Genomic DNA, 24,765 nt, shown 5'->3' on the forward strand with positions numbered 1-24,765 from the left:
GAAAGAAAGAAAGAAAAAGAAAGAAGGAAAGAAAGAAAAAGAGAAAGAAAGAAAACAAGGGAACACATGTTTGATTTTAGAGAAACTAGAGTTGGAGGTTCTAACCGGTTTGAGGTGAGCCCTGGACAGTAGGGTTTTTTAAAATTTTTTTTTTTTTCAACGTTTATTTATTTTTGGGACAGAGAGAGACAGAGCATGAACGGGGGAGGGGCAGAGAGAGAGGGAGACACAGAATCGGAAACAGGCTCCAGGCTCTGAGCCATCAGCCCAGAGCCCGACGCGGGGCTCGAACTCACAGACCGCGAGATCGTGACCTGGCTGAAGTCGGACGCTTAACCGACTGCGCCACCCAGGCGCCCCAAGGGGTTTTTAAGATCTCCCTAGGGGATGCCAGTGCACAGCCATGACTGTGAAGCACTCTTCTAAAGGAAAGTTTTGAATACCTGTGCAAACCGGACAAAAGATATACTGAGAGTTAGATGAGATAAAGCATGAAGTACACTTAGCACAGGACTCAGCAGAGTAAATGCTCTGTGAGTGTTAGCAGGTGATACTAACATAATGCCTGGCCCTCAATGTGTGGACGGCACAAGGTTGTAAGACTACAGCTGCCTAGCCCCGTGTATTGGGGAAGGGGCTGGGTAATCCTCCCTGGGGTAAATGCTCTCTCAATCTCAAGCACTGAAGGCCAGAGAAAAGACTGGGAAGTAGGCGCAAGCACTGGGCTGTTTACTGGCTCTGCTAACTTCTGGAGCCCATCAGCCCCTCTGTACCTCCTCCACCGACGCCTCTGATTACGTGAGCCAGTGCACATGAAAGCATGAGTCGACTCTAAGAGATGGGTACTGTGCACTGGAGAGGACTCAAGGAAATCAGATGCCTCCCACGTAAACATGTCTTGAAGGAAACAGTGCACTGAATGAATGCCAGATTATTTTCTTTATGGCAGGAAGATTTAGGATCATATCTCCCTTCTTCTGCAGACTGAACCACCCAGGTGTCTGGGTCAGGAAGAGCTGACCTTCTGTGGACCAGCAGAGTAGGGCAGAAACATTTTCAGGAAATGACCACCCCTTGCGTCCACCGATTAGGCCTGGTCAATACGCTTCGTCCAGGTGTGGACAAATGCCAGAACCAGGCAGAGCTCCCCACAGGAAGGAAAGGGCTCTGCTTGAGTTGGCTGCTGCTTTGTGATTCATGGCTTCCAAGGCCTGGCTGGACCTCTCAGTCAGAGACTGTCTGCCTGGATTAGAAAAGGCTGAAATTGGGTTTTGTATTTGGTGGCTCAGGCTGGTGTAAGAGAACACCGCGGACTGGGTGGCTTTGGCAACGGGCATTTCTTTTCTCACAGTTCTGGAGGCTGGAAACCCAAGATCCAGGCAGGGTTTCTGGCAGGACGGCTTCCTGGTGAGGGCTCTCCTCCTGGCTTGGAGAAGACTACTTTTTCATTGTGTCCCCTCATGGAAGGGGGAGGAGGAGGGAGGGAGGGAGGGAGAGAGCGTGAGCCTCTCTGGTATTTTTTTTTTTTTTTTTGAGAGAGCATGGGTGGAGAGTGAGAGAGAGAACCTTAAGCATATTAAGCAGTCTCCACGTCCAGTGCCGAGCCCACCAGTGCCAAACCCGACGCGCGGCTTGATCTCACGACCGTAAGATCATGACCTGAGCCGAAATCGGGAGTTGGACATTTAAGCAAGTGAGCCATCCAGGCACTCCTCGTGTCTCTTCTTATTAGAACACTAACCCTATCATGAGGGCCCCTCTCTCTTGGCTTTATGTAAACCTAATTCTCTCTCAAAAGCCCCATATCCAAATACCATCACATCAGGGATTAAGGCTTAACCTTATGAATTTGGGGAGGGGGCACATTCAGTCCACAGCAAATTCCTATTAAGTAGGTACTTGGCAAAATACAGATTCTTCTGCAATATACAGACTGTGTTCCCAGCACCAAAAACAAAACACATACATATACACACACACATTAGACTTTTTTTAAGTTTACTTTTAAATATTACCTCTTTTCACCTGATCTCCACACATTTAGCATTTTCTAATCTAAAAAAATTTAAAATATCTATGTTTTTTTAAGATTAAAAAAAATTTGTTAATGTTTATTTTTAGGAGAGAGAGACAGAGACAGAGTCCGAGTGGGGGAGGGGCAGAGAGAGAGGGAGACACAGAATCTGAAGCAGGTTCCAGGCTCTAAGCTGTCATCACAGAGCCCGACACGGGGCTCAAACTCACGAGCCATGAGATCATGATCTGAACTGAAGTCAGACGCTTAACCGACAGAGCCACCCAGGTGCTCCCTTTTTAAGATTTTTTAAAAGTTTATTTATTTTTGAGAGAGAAAGAGAGAGAAAGTGGTGGAGGGGGAGAGAGAGAATCCCAAGCAGACTCTGCACTGTCAGCACAGAGCCCAATGTGGGGCTTGATCTCATGAACTGTGAGATCATGACCTGAGCTGAGATCAAGAGTTGGATGCTTACCTGACTGAGACCCCCAGGTGCCCCCACAATGTTTGATATAGCAGTACCCCTTCTTAAAATCCATTGTATATAAATACACATAAGCGAACAAATAAATATAAGGGATGTTTCTGTGTATTGTTTGTAAATGGAGGGGGGCAAAGCCTAGCACCTAAAATAGCAATTAATCAGGAAATGAGATCAATTATGGCACATTCATCAAATGGAAAAAGCATGCAGTTCTTAAAAAGAAAATGCGACTTTATGTACCAATGTAGAAAGATATCCCAACATCCTATTTTTAAGTAAACAGAGCACATAACTAAAAAGGAGATGCATACGTAAAGAGAAATAATTACACAGGCAGAAGAAATATTAACCTTGGGGAAGGTGATGCGGAGAGGGGATTTCACGTATTACGGCATCTCGGTTAGATGCTGGCAAATGTTTAACATTTGCATCTGCAGAAAGACAAGCTCTGATTTGTAGTGTTTGCAATTCCCATGGTGTAAATACTCTCACTGTGGAAGATTTCAAACTACTAACACAGTGTCACTGCTGGAGCTGGGAGGAGACGTGCAGTAGCAAATCACAATACACTACTCCCACCATATAAATCTGGCAGATATAAATAACCTTAAGAACACAGATAGTAGTAAGATGTTTAGGAAGTAATGAGTTTTGAGCATTTATTACCTGTTTAAAAAATAACTTATTTAATAGTAACTTTACAGAATTTGATTTTAAATAGTAGTTGTGTTTAACAACCAGATCTCGTATTTCCTGAAAGTTTAACCACAGGCTCTCACAAGCCAAGGCTCTAGTACGTCACTGCACTTCTCTACTATTTGTCCTTTACAACAAATGTGGACATGGATTGTTGTCTAAAGTTTTTTACATGCAGTTTAAAATTAAAAAAAAAAAAAAGTGATCCAATTCTTTGGCAGTAATCTAGTGCTCTCACAGCACCTGGCAGAGTCTATAATGGAATTTTAAAGCTCTTTCTGAAAGGCCCATTGTGTGCCAGGTTCTACAGAAAGAGTTTATTGAGTGCCTGCTATGTGCCAGAATATGGATTTTTTTTAAAGTTTATTTTTGAGAGACAGAGTGAGAGTGGGGGAGGGGCAGAGAGAGAGAGGGAGACACAGAATTTGAAGCAGGCTCCAGGTTCTGGGCTGTCAGCACAGAGCCCGGCATGGGGCTCGAACCCACGAACTGTGAGATCATGACCTAAGCCGAAGTTGGATGCTTAACCAACTGAGCCACCCAGGCGCCCCCAGAATATGGATTTTTAAACATACACACTATACATACACCTTACAAGATCTCTACTTCTGCCCTGAAATACCCTAAGTAGGTATCAGGATTTGAGACTTTCAGACCCCTGAGAGCCCTCTCAAACATCAAGGCACAGGAAGCCCTGTTTATGAAGATGACCGCCATATGCCCTAGGGAGAGGGTTTCTAGCTGCAGAATGAGGAATGGCTGAAGATAAGTGGATAAAACAGGTGTGATCAGGCTGGAGGAGCAAGTAGTGATATGTAATTAACAAAGCGGTGTAGGATTGGTGACAGGCGCTCAGATGTTAAGAAAACACTGATAACCTTGTTCAGCTCTATAGATCTCTACGCTTTTACCTTCTCAGCAGTAGGGTGACATTTCAGGGCAGGTAATTATGACAGACTGAATGTGTGCCCCCCAAACTCCTATGTTGAAGCCTAATCCCCACTGTGATGGCATTAGGAAGGGGGGGTCTTCGGGAGGTGATCAGGTCAAGACAGCAGGGACCTCATGAATGGGATTAGAACCCTTATAAGAGGGACCACAGTGAGCTCCTTGCCTTCTCCATCATGTGAGAACACAGGAAAAAGATGGCCATCCCTGAACCAGGAAGCAGGGTCCTCAGCAGACACCAAATCTGCTGGCACCTTGATTTTGGACTTCCCCTGTCTATAGAACTGTGACCAATAAATGTGTGTTATTTATAAGCCACTCAGTCTCAGGTATTCTGTTACCAGCAGCCTGAATGGACTAAGACAGCACTGTTGCTTTCAACTCACAGCAGAGAACACCGAGGCTTGGAGAGGCGGCTGGCCTACCTTCCGTTCAGGATGCATAGCAGTTTAAGGACAAACTCAGCAGCAGCCAGTAGCACCCCCTTGTCTAGGTGACAGATGAGGCCATTCTAGCTCACCTGGACAACTGCAGATGAGGCCCAGTGGAGGCCAGTGGACAAGTTTTACTATTGTTCTTGGTTTTCTCTTTATGATTTACTTAGCAAAGAGAGAAGAAAACCGTGAGACCCTGGTCAGAGCTACCCAGGAAACAGAATCATTTATAAGGAAAATAGTTCAGGCGAAAAGATCCCAGAATGAGAGAAGTCGCGAAGCAGACTTCTTGCACTTAAAGTCAGATTCTGGAAGCCTTAAATTAAACACACATTCTCTCTCGTGAGGCCATGCCAGGGGAAGGAAGGAAGCAAATGACAGAGAAACTCTTCTAGAACAGGGGCTTTTGCTCAGGAGGGTGGGGGATGAAAAATCTTGCCATGTTTTCAGAATGCTGCAGTTAGGAAAACACTTCAACAGTTCAGGGTAATTGGAGGCCCCCCATCAAGTCTGACAAGTGGAGGGGGGCTTTTGCTTGGCTGCCTTGCGAGGGTACTACAGAGAACCCAGAGCTACTGAAGGCAATGTGGTGGGTTAAGTGCCCTGGGCCTGCTGATGGGCGCTTTAGCAAAGTGTCTGCACAGGCTGTAACCCCAGTGCTCAGATGAGAACCTGACTCAGAGACAAGACTTAAATGGAGACCATGAAAAGGGAAGACAGTGCTGGGTGAGGACAGTTTCTCCCTAGGGCCAAGAGTGAAGCTGTGCATTGTTTAAAAACCTTCCAGCCTGTCCAGTGAAGCTGGATGGGCCCTTTAGCATTCAGACATTGGCCCTACCTAAGTTCCCAGCCTCTTGGCCTACCACTGTGCTCTGTACTGCTATGCCAGGAGTCTTAGCTACCATTTATTGAGTGCTTACTGTTTGCCAGGCATTTTCCATTCACTTACGCTTTCCAGCAATCCTCTGAGTCTGTACCGACACTCCCATTTTACAAGAAAGGCAAAAAAAACCCCAAAAAACAAAAAACCCAAAAGGTGAAGGGATGTGCCTAAGTGACCACTGTATGGTTGCTGTAAGGCCACTGAAGGAGCCAGAACTTGGGCTCTTCACCACTCCCCACATGCTGGGCACATACTCTACAAGTCACATCTTGGACTAAACTAAAAGCCCAAACCATGGGCTGTTTGGTTTCTGTGCTAAGAAAGTCTACATTTCCTAGCCTGGGCAAGGGGCAAAGTTGGGGGGCGGGGGGGCTTGCTGCTCTATTGACCTGGAATGTCCACCCCCACCCCCATCCCCACCTCCAGTCCTCTTGGCTGACACTTCTCAATGCATGCAAGCAGGGACTGTGGGCACACCCCTCCATCACAGCACCCAACTGCATTGTATTTGTCCTTAACTTCCTACTTTAAATCTAACGTGACCATGTGGGGGGAGGGGAAATGGGGGTGCAAGCAGAGACCACACGGGACTTTAATTTCTACTCCTAGTGTAGGGCCTGATGCCAGGCACCTGTGACCTGCTGAGTGCATGCCTATCGAATGGGCACATCCTGTAAGACACGGGGACATAGATGGTTTCCCACCAGTGACTTTCCAAGTTGTCTTCCACGTCCAGAAAGGCAGGATTGATGGCAGCTGGAATGCATTTATTCATTCAACAAATATCTGAGAACTTTCCCTGTTCTGGATGGGGACATGGGAGCAAACAAAACAAGATTCTCACCCCTCAAGGACCTTGCTTTCTTGTGGGGAAAGACAGGGATACAAGGCTCCTGTTGCTGCCATAACAAATTACTTTAACAGCTTAAAACCCACACATTCATTATCTTGTAGCTGTGTAGGTCAGAAGCCTAAGGGTGGGGCTGGGTTCTCCACTTAGTCTCACAAGGCCAAAATCAAGGTGTCAGCCAGGCTGGGATCTTAACTGGAGGTTCTAGGGGAGAATCTACCCGCAAACTCATCAGGTTGTTTGCAGAATTCGGTTCCCTGTGGTTGTAGAACTAAGCTCCCCTCTTCCTTGCATGCATTAGCTCCTGAAGGCTACCTGCTCTCCTTGTCACACACTGTCCACCAGGGTGGCATGAGAACTCTTCCCCACGCTCCCAGTCTCTCTGGCTCCCCTTCTGTAACATCTGTCCTGTTGTCAGGTGGAAGAAGCTTTCTGCTTTCAAGGGCTCCTGTGATTAGATTTTTGGGCACATCGGATAATCCAGGATAATCTCTCCATTTTAAGGTCTGTAGTTACAGCTGCAAAGTCTCTTTTGCCATGTAACGTAACAGAATCACAGATTCCAAAGATTAGGGCATGGGCATTTTTCGGGGCCCATCTGCCTACAACAGGCAGCAGCTGAATAATAAAAAATGTGTCTTTTATAACACTGATGAAAAGCACAATGAAGCAAAAGAAACCAGGATGAGGGATGGGGAGTGTTCCCTGGGAGAAGCAGGCCAGGTAAGCCCACCTTGAGGAGAGGCTGTCTGAGCAGAGCACTGAAGGTAGTAATGGAAAGAGCAGTCCAGGCAGAGGGTTCAGGCTTAGGGGTGAGAATGCATTTGGGTGACAGTCAGGAGGCCAGTGTGGCCAAACAGGAATGTGCAGGGAAGAGGAGGGGCCATGTGCCTGGAGAGGTAGCCAGGACCGGCCCAGAATGCCCCCCTTCCAATGATGCTACACTTTGCCACGATTCTCTCTGGGCTAGTGGTGATCTTTACAAACCCTAGACCAAAGCAGGAGAATAGGACCAGATGCAAGGCTCCAATGTGTGTTAACATGAGTCAGAGCTCCCAGGGCCTGCAGGGCAGAATCTGGGGGCATTCTGAATCTTGCATACTTGAAGACCCTGCTTTGAGCATCACTAGATTTCTAGAGGAGGGCTTGGACCCTGCAGGTAAGGAATGGCCCAGAGATGGGTTAATCCTCCATAGCTTGGTGAAGGTGTGCTTGACACCTGTGGCCAGGGGGTGTGGGGTGTGACCATGAGAGGAACATACACATCCAGGTCTACTCCTGCTGGGGGCCTCTGCTGTGTTGGCTGTTCTCTCTGGAATGCTGTTGCAGAACCCAGCATGGCTGCCAACTTCCTTCCTTTCAGGTCTGCTGCTCAAATGCCATCCTCCCAGAGAGCCCTTCCCTAAAGAAATGGCTCTTTCCAGAAGAATCCAATTCCCTTCTATGCTTCTCAGCACATCATATTACATCAGGGTTTCTCAAACTCAGAAGCGTAAACATTTTATGCCGGACATATTTTTATAGGGGACCTTCCGTGTATTGTTGGGTTGGCTGCATCCCTGGCCTCTACCCACTAAATGCCAGAAGTATCTCCCTCACTGTGACAACCAAATACATCTCTGAACAGTGCCAATGTCCCCCAGGAGCCAGATTTCCCCACCAACTCCCACTGATGACCGCTGTTCTGTGCTACTGTCTCCAAAACACTTACCATCTTCCAAAGTTATTAATTTCATTCAACAACAAATACTTACTCAATGCCTAATATATGCCAGGCGTGATTCTAGGGACAGGAGATAAAGCAGGGAAATTAATAGACAGAAATTACTACCCTTGAGGAACTTAAATCCTCATGGAAAGAGACAGAAAATTAAAAAGAAAATGAGGGAAATTATCGTAGGTCAGATGCCAATTACCACGACCGAGGAGAGTAAGGCAGGGAAAGGCAGTGGAGTGAGGCTGCTCTCTGGAGCTGGAGAGGCCCCCCCAGGTTCAAACAGGTGTGTTTGAGGAACGGCAGGGAAGGCAGAGTGGTTGCAGCTGAGTGAGTTCAGGAGCGCCTGACACCAGGGCATCACAGGATACAAGAGGGGGATTGCTTCTCTCCTACAATAAGGGACCTCCCACAAACACAGCTCCTTTTTGTTCTGTCTGCAGCATCCCCTGGGCCTAGAAAGGTACCTGGCAAGTCGCACATGCTGGGTGCGTGAGGATTATGTGTCCAGCGAATGACTGAACACACGGATGGCTGGTGCTGGGGAGGGAGTGCTCAGGCCCAGACCTCTTCAATGGACTAATGATAGGGTGACTATCAAACCATGTTCAAGAGCCACAACTGTTTTCCCTCTATGGGAACCTCATAACATTTTTTTAAAGTTTATTTATTTTGAGAGAGAGTGAACCAACATGAGTGGGGCAGAGAGAGAGAGGAAGAAGAGAGCTCCAAGCAGGCTCTGCACTGACAGCACAGAGGCTCAATATCATCAAACTGTGAGATCATGACCTGAGCTGAAATCAAGAGTCAGACGGTAAACCAACTGAGCCACCGAGGAGCCCCGGGGAACCTCAAATATAAAAAGAAAGTACTAATATCTGACACTGACTGATCCAGAGATCGCCCCAAGCACTTTATAAATATTATCTAATTTTGTCCTCAAAGCAACCCTGTGAGGTGAGAAAGCTTCAGGTCCTGATATGATAAAGACTATTAGATGCCCGGATACCATGGAGCCAGAACCAGATGGAGCCATGAGTTGAAACCACAACTGTTCATTTCCACAAGTAATACTGTGTTTTAAAAGGAAAACGGAAGGTCACCTGGGTGGCTCGGTCGGTTGAGCAACCAACTCTTGATTTCAGCTGTGCTGACTCTGTGCTGACAGGTGGAGCCTGCTTGGGATTCTCTCTCACTCTCTCTCTTCCCTTCCCCTGCTTGTGCATTCTCTCTTTCTCAAAATAAATAAACTTAAAAAAAGAAGAAGAACTAAGGCCAAAGGACATTCTGGTTCAGGAAATGAAGTGAACAAGCTTTGGGTAACTTCACTGAGCCTTAGAAGAAGCGTAAATGCAGAGAAGTAGCTGGCGGCAGTATTGCTACAGAGACTTCTAGATGAGTGAATTTTCCCTCTGAGAGGGGAGCATATTATCTTATTCATTGATGCTAACCTTGAGGGAGATCACAAGCAGGTCACGGCTTTGCACTTGGGTCCATCTGTTGAACAGCTGCAGTGCCTTGAACTCATGGCTCTCCATGGGGGCAATGCCTCTTCTTCCCAGGAAAGGCTACCGCAATGAAGACTATTCCTGAATCCCATGGGTCCCCCTGGACATTTGTGTTTAGGCATTCTAACTATCTGAGCCTGAAACTCATACTCCTTACAGAAACAGAACTAAGTGATGTTTTTTTCAACGGTTTTAATAATAGACAATGAATTTGGAGTGCAAATTGAGGGAGGAGGATACTTCCTGCTAGCTGATAATTTGCCAAGGGATGGTTACCACTTTGGGAAAACATCTCACAGATCACAAACACCACTCGTGGAATCTGGATTGCCAGTGCCCCATTGGTGATGTTCAACACTGTCAGCATCACACTGAAGATGGCTCTACCCTGAACACAGGCACAGAAGCATCTGACTATTCCATCAGGTCCTGGTTCCACTGGAGCCAAGCCTGAGCAATTACATGTGAAGTCAATATTATTTTATAGTAAATTAATTTCCTTTTATTTCTTCTGTAAATTATATAGCCAGGTCACTATATTGATTTTTTTTTTTTGAAATTGTATTTGTAGACAGTGTAATATAGGTAACCTTTGAATTTTATTCCAGGATTGTAAAAAAAGCCTTCAAAACATTTGTTACAAAAATGAGGCAAGGCCACTGGCTGAATGAACGGAAGGCATTTTCATTATTTTTGTGGATGACCCTAAGTTGAGGACTAAAATGAAGTCAAATAAAATGAGACAAAGATGGGTCTAAATCAGATAAAACTCAACTAGAGATAAATATAAAGTCTGTGCTTTGGGGTCAATAAACCTAGTACAGAAGTACAGAATGGGGAACCTTTGGCTCAACAGTCACTCATGGAGCTTCTCAGTTGAACTCAAGTTCAATGTGAGCTTGATGTGCAAATGGCAATAAAAGTGTGTACCAGGAGGCTGTCTCTCAAATTTTAGCATGCACCAGAATCACATAGGGAGCACGCTTCGAAGCACAGTTACTTGGCCTCACCTCCAGAGATTCAGATTCACTTTATGTGGTTTAGAGCCTGAAAGCTGACATTTTTAAGCAGACATTCTAAATGATTCAGAAGAGCGGACAGAAATGTCCAGATGGAGGCGTGAATCTCTGACAGTTTGATAACATCCAGAACGTATCATTCAGATCAGTGTGTCGCCCTCACAGAAGAGAAGTTGGAGCTACCTAAAATGGCCAACCCAACAGGATGGTGGAAGATCTAGAAGCTATCTCACACAGAATTCCTTCCTATGGAAAGGAGGTTTTGGAGAGCTGGCAACTGGCTTCAGACATGCAATGACACCGAAGATGTTGACTAAGAAGGTGCAGTAAGAGCACGTCTACATCCTTACAGTACAGAGATGGATGAGAAAATACAGTACAGAATAGACTAGACATGTCTACTGAGTGAACCATGCTTCGAATGGCAAGCATCTTTCTATGGGCTTATTCTACAAACTCTATTTAAACTCTTCTGTGCCACGAGCTTGGGATACAGAGCTCAAAAAGTCATAATCACTGTCCCCAGAATTAGTGTAGAAGTAGTTTTTTTCCAAACTTCTTTCCATAGCCCTAGGATCAAGTAAGAGTGGAAAATCCGCTGGGCTGAAAAGCCTCCCTTACTTTTGACTTTCCAGGATCTCGAATACACCAATACTCAATTTGAATCTCTAAGGGAAGGATCTAGTGTACAGATTTCTCAACCTTATCTGCCCATAGTTTCTAAAGATGTATCAACATCTCCTGCAATGCCTTCTGGAATTAGTCTAGAAAATGCTGGTTGAGGTTTATTACGAGGTCAGCATTCAACTCTGAATCTCAATCATCCTAGGGGCTCAAGTCACCCTAAGTCTCTGTGGATATGCAAACTTTCCTCCACTAAACCACAATCTTCTTAAAGGAAAGTTCTTGGTAGCACTCATTTTTTTTTTGTTTACAAATCTTTTTCTACCCTGAATATAGACATTCAGTAGCATGTGTTGAATGAACTACATTTAAAGCTAGTTTCTCTGAAAGCAATTATTGCAGACAAATCATCCAATACTAATACTCCTTCAGAGCATAAACAGTTCTTAGTTCTTGAGCCAAGAGACAAGGAGAGCTCTGAGAAATGAAAGGACTTGCCTTGGGCTGCAGAAGACTGGAGGTCAGGGGCAGAGCAAAGGGTCAGCGGACATCCCACGCTCTGGGCGGCCCTCGAAAGCTAATTGTTTAGGAGTTCTTTGGCAAGCGGTCAAACATTGGCTCCTTTTGAATCCCTGCCCTGGAATCACCGTGGCACCTGGCTTTGCCAGGCCTCCACCTTCCACTTGTACCTCTTATTGTGCTCTAGCCTCAGAGCTGAGTCCACCCTTGAATGTCCCCATTCGATTGTTCTGTGGATAAGGATTCCTAGAGAAATTCCTCCTCCCTCCCTGGAGAGCCAGGTCTCCATCTGCCTGTCTCTGGCCTACTTTGGAGACTGAAAGGAATTGGGATACATTTTATTTTTAAATTGTTTCTTAAAGCACATCCTCTGGTTAACAACCTCGTCTCGGGGAGGACGCACCTTGTCCTGGAGTAACCTTTGGGATCGTCCACAAACAAACCTCTCTGTCAAGCATCTCCTTCCTACCGGCCTGACTTCCCTCACACCATTCTCCGGTCACCTGCTACTTGTAGCTTTCCTTCTCCTTCTCTTCTTTGCTGGTGTTTGTTTTTAAGATATTCGCCGTCAGCGTAGAACTGAAGTGGGCTGAATCTTAATGAGCCTGTCATAATCTTATTTAAGGAAAGAAAAAAAAAAAAGTCCTGCAGACAGCTGAATGCTGGGTGAATGACAGCTTCCCGCACCTAGATGATGAATGGACAGAGTGGTCGGGAATGAACCCATCTCGATGCAAGGATGTGGGAGGTGCCCTTTAATTCCACCCGAGTGCTCATGGCAAAGGCACTGTGCTGGGGTCGGCCTGGTCGTCCACAGCTGCTGTGGCTCAGCAGTTCTGTGAAGATGGAATTAAGTTGTAAACAGCTCTGGTAAGAAGGGAGGGGAGGATGTGGGAGATGGCGAACAGATCTGCTCTAATCGTTTAGGCCCTGTGGGCTTTGTGAAAGCAGACTGGGAAGGAGAAACAAAAGGAAGGAGGAAGCTGGCTGGCTATTTTCAGGGGAATGTCTACCGCACAAGACAATTCTAGGAATTAATGAAGATAGTGCATAGTAAAGTGTCTGGTCTGATGCCTGGTGAATGCAGCTGAACTTGATAAATGTGGACAAATCTAAATGACTGGAAAACAGTTACTCAGCTAGGCTGTGGTCCGGAGGAGATATAAAAACTACAACCGACTCCTAATGCATTTCGGTTCACCAGGCCCTTGTAGCTACACTACCACAACAGAGCCTCACAATGGGTTCTGGGTGGGCTTATTCATTCTCCGTTCCCAGAAACAAACCCAAGGCTCAGAGAGCTTGAGTAGCTTTCCAAAAGGAACCATGTTGGAAAGCGATAAAGTTATCTCTTGAAGACAGATTTTCAACTCAAACAGCCTATGCTTCCCCCCCACCCCCGAGGATTTTTAAAGTAAAACACAGTTAGGAAGCTGGTCTATGAAGTAAAATCATCTCTTTTTCTAAAATGATATGAAAAGGTAACTTTTTCCAGATAGTAGAGAAACAGGAGAAAAAGTGCTAGGTGGCTGCACTGTATTTAGGGAAGAGCGAAAATCTCAGGTTTTTTTTCTGACCTGAGAGGGCTTTGAAGACCTTAACAAACGTCACAGTTTAAACATCACCAGTTTAAAAGCAGAGGACAGGGTCCATTCCCCCATAGGACAAGTGACAGAAAATCCAAGGGAGCACAAACTAAGATTTACTGAGCACTTGTTTTGTGTGAGACACCGGGCTAGGCTTTTGAACTAGTTACACCTTGTTAATCCCCCCATACTAGGTACTATGATCCTATTTTACAGGGGAAAGAATTAATTAAGTTTCAGGGAGGTGAACTAACTTGGCCAAGCCTACATGGGCACTTAGTGGCTGAATCACGATTCCAACATGGGTCTGCCAGAGTTTGCCAAGACAAAGCAGAAGTCTCAACGCGGGGCTTTGTTGGAGATACCCCTTTTGGAGGCCTGCTTTCCGTTAGGATTTAGGGCAGCGGGCTCCCTCCCAGCAGAGTCTTCAATTTCCACGAGAATCTAAGTGCTTCATGACTCATCCACTGATGTGTGGTACAATTCCTAGTCTTAAAATAACAAATCCCCATCATGAAAGCCAATGCATTCTGATGTCGCATAAATCCTTTTATAATGATCACTCGGTGTCACTGGCTTATTTAAATGGACACATCACTTCTAACAGGGTTTTCCTCATCTGCTCTGCCCTTTAAGCAGCAGCAAGTGGGAAAGTAACTCACTTCCTTGGCATATCAAGGAGGAGCTGGAGGTGGTTTAGAGACTTGTATGTCTCCTGACCTCACACTGAGGCAAACTGGGAGAGGCAGGACGGGACGTGTCATTTTTGTCATAATAAATTCCCCAGTGTGCCACATTCTTCTCCTCCCTGCAAACCCAGATTGATGACCTGTGGTTTTTGTTTGACACAGATAACCACGACCCTGATGCTGTGTCCTCGAGACCACTGCAGTATATATCTCTGTGTGACACTGCCTATTATTCTGTGTTGTGGAAGACAGATACCAGGGTTTACCTGAAATCTCCCTTATCCCACCCAACAGACATGGGTGTCTCGGGCTTCCTGAGAGCCTGGAGTGAATGTACTGGAATTCAGGCTTTTACAAAATATCAACATCAGATGATAATTCGTTTACCAAAGGAAAGAATGGGACGGGGTGGGAGGAAGGCATATGATTGGCCCCACAGTGGGTTCCTAAAGGGTCTAGCCTCAAATACACTGGGAAAGCCCTCTGGGAAGGTTTGCTTGGAGAAGAAACAGAGTGCCACATTTCAGAGCAGACTCTTCTGCTCCAGAAACTTCCTGGAGGCTTATGAGGCAAAATTCTAGGCTCGTCTCCAGATGGTTGAAAGACAAGAGTCCAGAATTCCACAATGTATAGTATTCTTGATCTTGAAGCCAGTGAAGTTCAACCTAGGAAGGTCAGTAGTTAACAAGGCAGCCTCCTTAATGCTCAGACTAGAGCCTCAACCCCTCTCAGTGTGAGCTTCCTGGGTATAAAATAGATATAAGAATAGTGCCTGCCTGGTGGGGTTAGTGTAAGGATTGAATCAGAGTAACTTCTAGAAAGCAGCCAGTACATACTCAGCTGGTATGCCGAGACCAGAGATGTTGCCTTAGCCATTATGAAAATACTTCTACACCAGCTGAGGGAGAGCTGGTGCTCAGAGCCCTTCTGCCTCCCTCCCCCAGCCTGGCCCCTCTCAGGGATTCCTCAGACATCCTCACCATCCAGCAACTCAAGGGTTAATGCCCAGCGCAGCAGGGGAGCCTCCAGGAGGTGTGTGAAAGGCCTGTTAAAATTCCTTAGCTGCAACCTTCAAAGAACGCTGTAATGCCTGGAAGGTATCACAGGAAAAAATTCCATAGAGGGAGGCATGCCTGGATGTTCTGCCAAATGTCAGCTAAGGACGGCCCCGGCCCCCATCTCAAAGGACAGCCTTTACAGGACTCCCTAACTGGCACCTCTGGACATGGACTCTGACACTTCCTTTCCTTGTCCTCCTCCAGCTTTGACCCCATCTATGAACTCTCACCTCTGGAAGCTTGACTGTCATCCATTTTTCTTTGGCCTCCGGGGCCCCTGCATTCGCACCTGACCTTCAGCTCTCAGAGTTGACTTTTAGCCCCCAGGACCTTTTAGGTGGCGCCATGCCCTGACACTCACCCCACCCCAGTCCAGCTGGTCTCAGATGCCAGGTCCCAGTCCTTCTGGGCCTCACCAAACCTACTGCCCCCTGAGCTCCAAGTTTTGATCCTGACACAGGCCACACATCTACATCCTTCAAGAGCAAGGTTCCAAAGCGGTGGCAATAGAAGATAAAGGAGAAAGGGCAGAAGGATCCAGAAGCACTGCAACAATAGACATTGGCAGTCCTGAGCTTAAGGAGAGGGATGTCGCTCTAGTCTCTTATTGATACACTCTGTGAGGTCATGGGAGTTATCTGGCCTACCTGGCACGGGGTCTAGGGTCTAGTCCACACCAGGCAGTCTATACGTAGCTGTTGAACACAGAATGAATGAATGAAGATACCATTAGCCAATGAACTATTAGCAGAAATTATGTCACTTCTGACCAGAAACCTTCAGAATCAATAGGACATCTGCTACTTTCCTCCCTACACCGGGAAGGATGAATCCAGATGAATCCGGAATGCCTACGGTGAGCAAGATCCAGCAGGCCTCACACGGACATGGAACCGGAGGAAAGTAAATCTTTATTGCGGTAAGAAGCTGGATGTCGGGTTCTTTGTCACTGTGGCACGATCTTTGTATCAACGGAGCCAAGGGACCTAGAGGTCATACTTCTAGAAAAGCCCAACGGGATCTAGATCTGAAGGTGAGTCAGGAGGGAGGCTTTTTGCTAGGTTGCAACTGACAGCCAAGGTCTGACAGCCAAGCTGACTACAGTTGTGGCTCTAAGAAAGAACCGAAGGTCAGCTGTGTAGGTACCATCCACTGCAGAATTCAGGCAACCAAGTGGTCTCCTCCTATCCTTTGCCTGCCTCCTCCCTCAGAGGAAGGCACACTGAACCCTCACGTCACCTTCTGAAACCCCCACCATGTACCACCCTCACGATTTACCTGTGTTGTAGCCCCTTCCAAGGGCAGGCCAAGGACGGTGATTTTTCCACAGGTTTCCAAGGTACCAGTCACTCTGGTTCTCTACCAAGCCCAGGACCTGCTGACCTGTAGAGTACAGAGAAAGCAAAGGTCTTAAAAGAAGCCAAGCCACACGGAACAGTAAGTAAGTACTGAATAGGAGATATAGTAATGGCAAATCTTATTGTAGTTTTTATTAAGTGTCAGGCTCTGATCTAAGTACTTAACTTGTATTAGTGTATTTAATTTTCATACTTTTGCAGCCCCACCATTTTTTTTTAAGTTTATTTAGTCATTTTGAGAGAGAGAGAGAGGGAGTGAGCATGTGTGCATGGGGGAGGAGCAGAGAGAGAGGGAGAGAGAGAATCCCAAGCAGGATCTGAGCTGTCAGCACAGAGCCTGACTTGGGGCTTGATCTCACAAACCACAAGATGATGACCTGAGCCAAAATCAAGAGTCGGATGCTTAAACGACTAAGCCACCCAGGTACCCCTTGCCCCGCCATTTTTATTACCCCCATTTTATAGAGAAGAAACTAAGGAGCAGATAATTAACTTGCCCAAGGTCACCCAGTTACTCTGTGATAATACCGGAATCCCAAACCAACCAACCAACCAACAAACCAGCCGACCATCTAGCTGACCAGCTGACCATCCATCCCTTAACTCATGCAACACATATTTACGGACACACCTCAAGTGTTCCAGCTCTACTATTCCCCACTGTACATGAGTTCACTGGCTGTCTGGGCATCAGCTGAGATCATCTGCCCCCATCGGAGGGAAGAAATGCCCCTTGGTGAAGGAGATGGAAGCCCATAGAGAAGAGCCCCCTTTGGGCCACCTCCCCACAGTGTTTTCACTCTCACGTCCATTTCATCATGAGTCCCCAAGCCACTGTGTCATGTCAATGCAGGAGTGTTTTCTAGAGGAGCAATTGCTTCTCTGTCCCCAGCACTCAGCTCTGACGTTGGCCTGTGTCTGCTGTACTGGGACCAACAGCACGGCTGAGCCAGGCCTCTTAGACTAGTTTCTCAGCACCTTAGGGGAGTCAGTCACTTTGGGCAAGCAGGGCATCAGACCCACCCATCTTCCACGAGACAAGCCCATCATCTACTTGCAGAAGGTATTCATTCCCTTGGATTTAACCGTCAACTATTTACACACCAGGAAACTGAAGTTCACCAGGATCATGATGTGCACAGGTAGTGGTGGAGCCAGCACATAATTTAATACTTGTGCGACACACACACTCCTTCCACCGTCTCAATTCCATCTCGTTTGCCTTTACAACAAGCATTTGTGGGAAGAATGAAAAACCCTTGTTATGGAAAAAGAAACTGACGCTTGGATATTTTAAATAGCTTGCTAAGGGTCACATGACTAATAATCATGGTCTTCCAGAGCTAAGCGATGCCTTCTGGGGCTAAAGTCTTGATATCATTGGCCAATCTGAGAAATAAAGACCTTTCTGACCAAATGAAAGCCTGGCAGCATGTTAAGAAAAACACGACATTTCTCCCGGAACAGCATGCTGCATGATATAGAACCTCCCTGGTGTGATGGCAGCTCCCTGAAATGATGGTGTGTGGGCTCGGCGTAATTTATTTGATCAATTTATCGAGCTCCTATCTAAATCATCACCCCGGCACAAATACATAAATTAGAGGCATGGGAAAAATACTACCACCCACTTTGTCATTGTATATGATCACATCCCAAACTTGTAGAATCCCTCAGAAAAACACATCAACAATTCAAGAAGTGCAAGAGCCAATCAATTCTACATGCAACGAGCTTGGGATGTTCATGCAAAACAATGAGATCTGAAAAGCAGGTTGTCCTCAGCTGAGAAAGATGTGTGCCGCATCCCGATGCTGTGACCTCCTTACAGAGTCCACGTGATAACCTCTCACAGAGGTTGGGGTGCAGGGGGGCCACAGAGTCCTTGAGGGATCCGGTTCATAATTACTAATGACCCCGGGTTCAGTACAATGAACACGGTGTCTGTCACATGCTTGAAAATGACAACAGGGGAATGATCGTTCACTGACTTTTAGGGTAGCCACCTGAAGTTCAGATATGCTCATCTTCAGCACCTTCGAAGTCCAAATCGCATACTCTGGCATTCCATGAACTGTGTTCTGCCTCAATCTACTTCTTCAGAAGCTTTCTCTCCTTTTTTTAAGTTTATTTATTTTGAGAGAGAGAGTACATGTGCGTGTGAGTGAGCAAGGAGGGTCAGAGAATCTGTGCTGTCAGTGCAGAGCCCGACGCGGGGCTCGATCTCATGAACCATGAGATTGTGATCTGAGCTGAAATCAAGAGTTGGCTGCTAAACCAACTGAGCCACCCAAGCACCCCAGAAGTTTTCTCTATTTAACCACACTTCATTCCTGACAAATGAAAATGTACAGTTTTATTGTTTACATTCTCACCTCTGGCTCATTGCTCATTTGGCTCTTGCTTGATGGGAACTGCCCTGACCCCCAGACAACCCCTGACCGTCAACCCTTCCCATTCATCTAGCATGAAGCCACCTATGAACACCCCTAAGTCTGAATGGTCACTCTACCTTCGCTCCCACGAGATGGGAGACAGCTCTATTTAGCACTTCCTCCTGGCATGTTTTGCATAGCCGACTTACACCCTGTAAAGGACAGAGTGGGTGATACGCAGGTAAACCCACACCTCATTTGTAAATATCCACCTACATTAGTCCGAGGGCAAGGACTGGGTGGTATTCAACACACTAACGGGTGCCAATAAATACACTAAATCAATGACGTCTGGTGGATAAACCTCTCCCGACTGGGAGACACGCAATGTTAGTGTAGTGTATTAGTACCCCCACACTTCTGAAGCTGCAAAGCATTTTGCCCTTCCCCTACTCACCAACACATTCTCTGGCAAATCTGGCACCTTCCTCACCTGCATGGAAAACTGCAAAGGTAGGGTGGCACCACCTGAAAGCATGTTTATGTTGGTTGCTCTGCCCAAGGCTCGAACCCAAGGTCTTGATCTCCAGAGAAGGAGTGACATACATGATTAACCTAAGTTAATGTTATCCAAACTCCCCTCTCAATTTGCACCTGGGCTGCATTTCTCATGATGGTTGCATACGACTCCTTTACACATGCCAGCCCTCTTTAAGGTTAAAAAATCCTTAATTAGGAACACGATAGCTATAATTTTAACATCCGCTGGTTGACAAAATGCAAAATAATAAACAGCTACTAAGATTTCATTTTGCTTTTTCAGATGGATTCATTAGCTGCTCTGTCAGGGATTAAAAGGGTAGCTGGGTTGGGGAGCCTGGGTGGCTTAGTCGGTTAAGTGTCCAACTTCAGCTCAGGTCATGATCTCACAGTTTGGAAGTTCAAGCCCCACGTCAGGCTCTGTGCTCACAGCCTGGAGCCTGGAGCCTGCTTCAGATTCTGTGTCTCTTCCTCTTTCTGCCCCTCCCCAGCTCGCACTCTGTCTCTGTCTCTCTCTCTCAAAAATAAAATAGAACAATGGGGTGACTGGGTGGCTCAGTCAGTTAAGTGGCTGACGTCAGCTCAGGTCATGATCTCATGGTTCATGGGTTCAAGCCCCATGTTGGGCTGTGTGCTGACGGCTTGGAACCTGGAGCCTGCTTCAGATTCTCTGTCTCCCTCTCTCTCTGCCCCTCCCCTGCTTACATGCTCTTTCTCTCTCTGTCTCTCAAAAATAAATAAACATTAAAAAAAAATAATAAAACATTTTAAAAAATTAAAAAGAAAAAAAGGGCAGCTGGGCTTTGCAAGTGGGCTTGTGAGTACCTTGGACTGTCTGATGTGTCCTATCCTGCAGAGGTCTGTTGTCCATCCACAGGGAACCATGCAGCAGGGTAGCTAGAGGTAAAGAGTGGAAACCTCAGGTCCCACTGCCTGATCCCAATTCCTGGCCCTGCCCCTGCCCCTTTCCAGCTGTATAGCCTTGAGAAAATTACTTGACCTCTCTTGGCCTCAGTCTCTAACCATTAGGGCTGTTGTGTCTACACATGTCTGAATGACTTCATGTGTGTTAAGGGTTAAGCATAGGGCCTGAAACCTATGAAGCACTCTGTAAGTCATAACTATTTTCACAGATCATCCAAGCTCCCCTGGAAGCTTCTGGAAGAGAGCAAGCCCATCCACAAGCTTTTCTTTGAAGGTCAATCTAGCACAACAGTTAGGTCCTTCTAGGACTTTATCTAACTGTGGTCTGAGAACTGAGTGCTTCTGAGGTTCTTATTAACTGCAGGTTCCTGGGCATCAACCTAGACATTAATTATGACCCAGAGGCAGCTTCCCCCTGCCTCTCTGGTTTCTAGAAAGAGGAATTTCCTGGCTGCTAGCCCCAACCCTTTGTCTCCTCTATCACACAGGAGGACTTACCTGGCTGGTGAGCTTCAGAGAAACAAGCCTACATTGCTTAACCCCTCCTCCATCCCTATTCTGACAGAGGGTCCCCTTAACCCTGTCCTTTCCTGGAGAAGGCCCCTTTCCACGAGGCCACGGTTGCCCCACACTTCTTGGGACGGGGTGGGGGGGGGCCCAATTCCAACTCAGAGTGTTGATATGACAAACATCCACAGTAAGCCCTCCAATTTAACTTGCACTAAAAAGGTGACATTTTGCTCTCTTTTACCCTTAAATTGGCTCAGTGTCTGGGAAGGTGGGGTTCACGTCATCTATTAATTCTCTCATGCCTCAATTCTAAATAAGAATTCCGGTCACTGGGTCTGGTCATCTGCATTTTAAAAAAACAGGTAATTGGAAAGGACATTAACGTTTGAGAATTAGTGATCCAGGTGTGGAAACTCTGTCCCTGACAGTCGAAGGCAAGGGTCGAAGGCGAGGTTCACCAGTCGGGTCCCCAGCACACGATAAACTCTTATGGCATCTAAATCTAGCCGACAAACCAGCAGAACTCAGTGGCAGCCTCCAGTGGTAGGCTTCTTGAGGACAGTGAAGGGATGAAGAAAGCAAACATCAGAGCCAGACCGCCCATGTCCAATCCTGGCTCTTCCACTTATTAGCTGTGCAACCTTGAACAAGTTACTCAATCTCTTGGTGCCCATTTCTTCATTCATTTATAAAGTGAATACGTAGGACATCCCTTAGAATTAATTTTTTTTCTCTAGGCACTATTTTGTGTTCTTTGCTTATTCAAATGTTACCACTAATGCCTGGAAAAATAGTAAAATGTTCAGTAAATATCTGCTCTTATCATTACACCCAGAATTCCCTGGCCCCACCTTCTGTCCCATCCACCTGGATTCAGGCATCAGCAGTCTCGGCCTTCTCCCCTGATCCTTCCTTAGCTGACACGGTCCTTACTCTGCCTAGACTTTGGTTCTGTTTAATATCGACTGAGGGTTTGCTCTGTGTCAGATACCACATGAAAACTAAGGAATCAAAGACAAATAAAACACGGTCCTTGCCCTAGAGGCAGCTAGAAGAGGAGACAGATAAACAATTATGAAACAGCATGGTACCCACAGTGACAGAAACACTGATAAGTTAGAGGAATGGAGGGCAGGGAATAATTGATTCTGTGGGGGAGGGTGGGTGATGCTGGCTTGGGGTCTCCCCGGGGTCGTCTACTGCATCCTTACCTGCACTGTGGGCTACACCTGCTGGTCCACACAGACCTCCAAACCCCCAAGCTTCCCCACAAGCTTTTCTGATAACAGTGCTATCTCACAACACCGTTCTCAGCAGAGACGGTGCATAAGACAGGCCATCCTTTATAGCTTTGCCAATCCCAGCTCATCAGCCAGATGGCATCTGGTCTCCAGAGGTCAAAGTCTAAAGCCTTAACCTGGATGATGCGAACACACATGAGACCTGCCATCCCATTAAGAGGTAAAGTCCCAGGGGACTCGTCTTGGGGGGCGGTGTGGGGGGGCTGGGGGGGAACACGGGCCGCTGGCGTGCTGCCTCGCTCAGCATCCCGCACTGTCTCGTCTTCTTAGGAGTTATTATAATAAACCACCGTGACTAACAGAAAAGGCTTTGTCATTGTTTTCCGTGCAGCCCTGTGGTTATGATTAAGTGCACTGTTCCCCGTCTTCCTTACTCCAGGCACAAGTTAACTTATGAAAATGAAGCTGTCTTCTTTGCTTATTCATACATCACCACTAACAGCCAGACAAGAGCGAACAAGCTTGCTATTCTGCTGGGGCCCTGGTGTCGGTGTCACCAGCCAGCAGACGGATGGCTCCGGGCTGGGAACTCCCCTCGCTCCCTCCTTCCGCAGCTTTTGGCTCAAGGCAGAGAGCTCCGTTCAGGAGGTGAAGCCCCAGAAGCAGGGGGATGGTGATGCTTCCACGTGGCACATGGGGGCATGGACAGGGCATGCTGGGCTTCGCCCACCAGGTGGCCGGGAGGGAGGCAGACAGCATGGTGAATTAGACAAACGGTTTGTGACCCAGATGAAGAGGGGTCTAGCCCTGATTCTGTATGGTTTGGCCACGGTCTTACTTTTCTGAGCCTCTATTTCCTCACTGTAAAAGGGCAAGGACAGAATCTACCTCCCGCCTCCAAGAAGGGATGTGCAGTCAAGTGACACAGGCAAAGAGCCCTGCTCCTGGCAGATGCCTGCCTAAGGCACTGCCCTTCCTCTCCACGGTGATGGTCACTGTGCATATGGTGTCTGAGTCTTCCTATCAAGTGCTCACACTGGCTGCATACACTAGACTCTGCGAAATCTGGCCCTACTGCCCGCACCCTGTCCTGCTGGCCCTGCCGTGCCTTTCTGAAGCTATCAGCTGCACCAGTCTCTTGGCTGTTTTCTTCCCTCTGAACATTCTTTCCCTGCCTCCCCTTCGATGCTGGTGCTCCCCGGCTCCCATCCTTGCCCCCCGCCCCACTTCTTCTTGTTCTACATTTTATCCCTGGATGACAGGATCTGCTCCAGTGGCCTCAAGAACCACTGACAGGAAGTTAGTCACCTATCTCCATCCCAGTTCAGACCACTTTCCAAAGCATCTTCTCTTAATTCCTTGCTCTTCACATCCTTGCCATAACCAAACCCCACAGATTTTATCTGCTATTTTTCAAACCTGTCCCCTCGCCTGCTCTGTCACCCCCTTATCACATTTTCTTCCCAGATTACTTGGCAGATCACACTTGATCACCTTCTCTGAAGGGAGCCGTGCCATTCCATTCAGCCTATGTAAAAATATTTGGAAGGTGCAAATTTGATAATTTTGCTTCCTTGATTAAAAGCTTAGTGCTCCTGGGGGCCCAGTACAGCACGGATGGGTAGATGAAAATCTATCACGGACCACCCTAGCCCATCTGGAACTGGTAAACTCTTTCTAGCTGAATGGGATGGAAATGGATGCTTACAGGTTAACCTCTCCAGGTAAACGCCAGGAACAGAGTTCTAACGTGGATTGCAGATGCTCCCAGGGCTGCCTCCTTTCCCCCGCCCCCAGGAAAGCTCCTGGATGCACAGAGAAAGTCCACCAATCACCGCTGCATATCAAAACTGCTCTGCTTGCACCAGCAGGTGAATATTAAAATGTGATAGCTAGGGGCTGTCCGTAGTAGCAGCAGAGAAAGCAACAATGACTTTTCAACCTCATATTTATTCTAATAAGCTATTTTAAAATAGAAAAGTCTTTAATAGTACCATTCAATAATGCATGTCTGAGCGCAGGACGGCTGTAATAAGGAAAACGTATAGTATCACATTACCGTTTACTACACATCCTGAAAGGACTGTTCCTCGCCCTGGATGCCCTCTGCTAGTGGGTGCGGAATAATAAAGCATCCCCTGAGAAGATGCAACACAAAAGGTATTTAAAACAACCCTGGATGGGTTGAAAAGGACTGTTTCGGGAACCTGCACGTTTCCCTACATCCTACATCCTCAGTATAACTCTGCCTGAAGTCACTCTGGGATCACCGAAAGTCCCAGGCACAGCAAAGATCTGAGTACTCACTCCGGAACTGCCTGCTTTTACAGGTGGAGCCCAGAGAAAGGGAGTGAGGTGCTTGGGAACATACCATCCAATGCTGGGGCTCAAGTGCTGACTCCATGCTGGCTGTGTTTTCTATGCGCAAGCTTCTCCAACCTGGCTGCCTCTCCTTTCTTTGAACCTGAATATAATTCTCGCCTTGTTCAAATTCTACTTGAATGGTAATCCTGGGTCAATTCATAGTCCCTCAGTCTCCTCCTCTGTAAAATGGTAAAGGGATCTACTTCATGGGGTTCCCGGAGACTCTTGGTTAGGTTTATGTACCACAGGCTCATACTGTGCGTCCTTGCGTTGGAATGCACGTGCCCTAGTTAAAAAAAGGTCTTCTCTCCAATCATTTTCTTGCCTTGGGGGTGCTTCTCTAGTTTATTCATTCCAGTCAACCTTGATTTCATTTGGAGATAAAGACCCCATTCTTGCTGACCTTGATAGCTGAGGGATAATCCCC

The 24,765-nt window shown here is 46.9% G+C and overlaps 1 protein-coding gene across 1 annotated transcript in view; it reads right to left on the minus strand.

Moving 5' to 3' along the window:
• The window catches only part of LARGE1 (LARGE xylosyl- and glucuronyltransferase 1), a 512,482-nt gene that overhangs the window by 72,943 nt on the left and 414,774 nt on the right, over nt 1-24,765 (minus strand). The window contains exons 7-8 of the mRNA XM_030322309.1: nt 16,298-16,409; nt 15,443-15,572 (exon numbers count right to left, since the gene is read on the minus strand). Coding sequence (XP_030178169.1) covers nt 15,443-15,572; nt 16,298-16,409 — 242 coding nt within the window. The remainder of the gene's footprint in view (nt 1-15,442; nt 15,573-16,297; nt 16,410-24,765) is intronic.

Source organism: Lynx canadensis, chromosome B4 (genome assembly GCF_007474595.2).
Source record: "Lynx canadensis isolate LIC74 chromosome B4, mLynCan4.pri.v2, whole genome shotgun sequence".
NCBI classification, from domain to species: Eukaryota; Metazoa; Chordata; class Mammalia; order Carnivora; family Felidae; genus Lynx; species Lynx canadensis.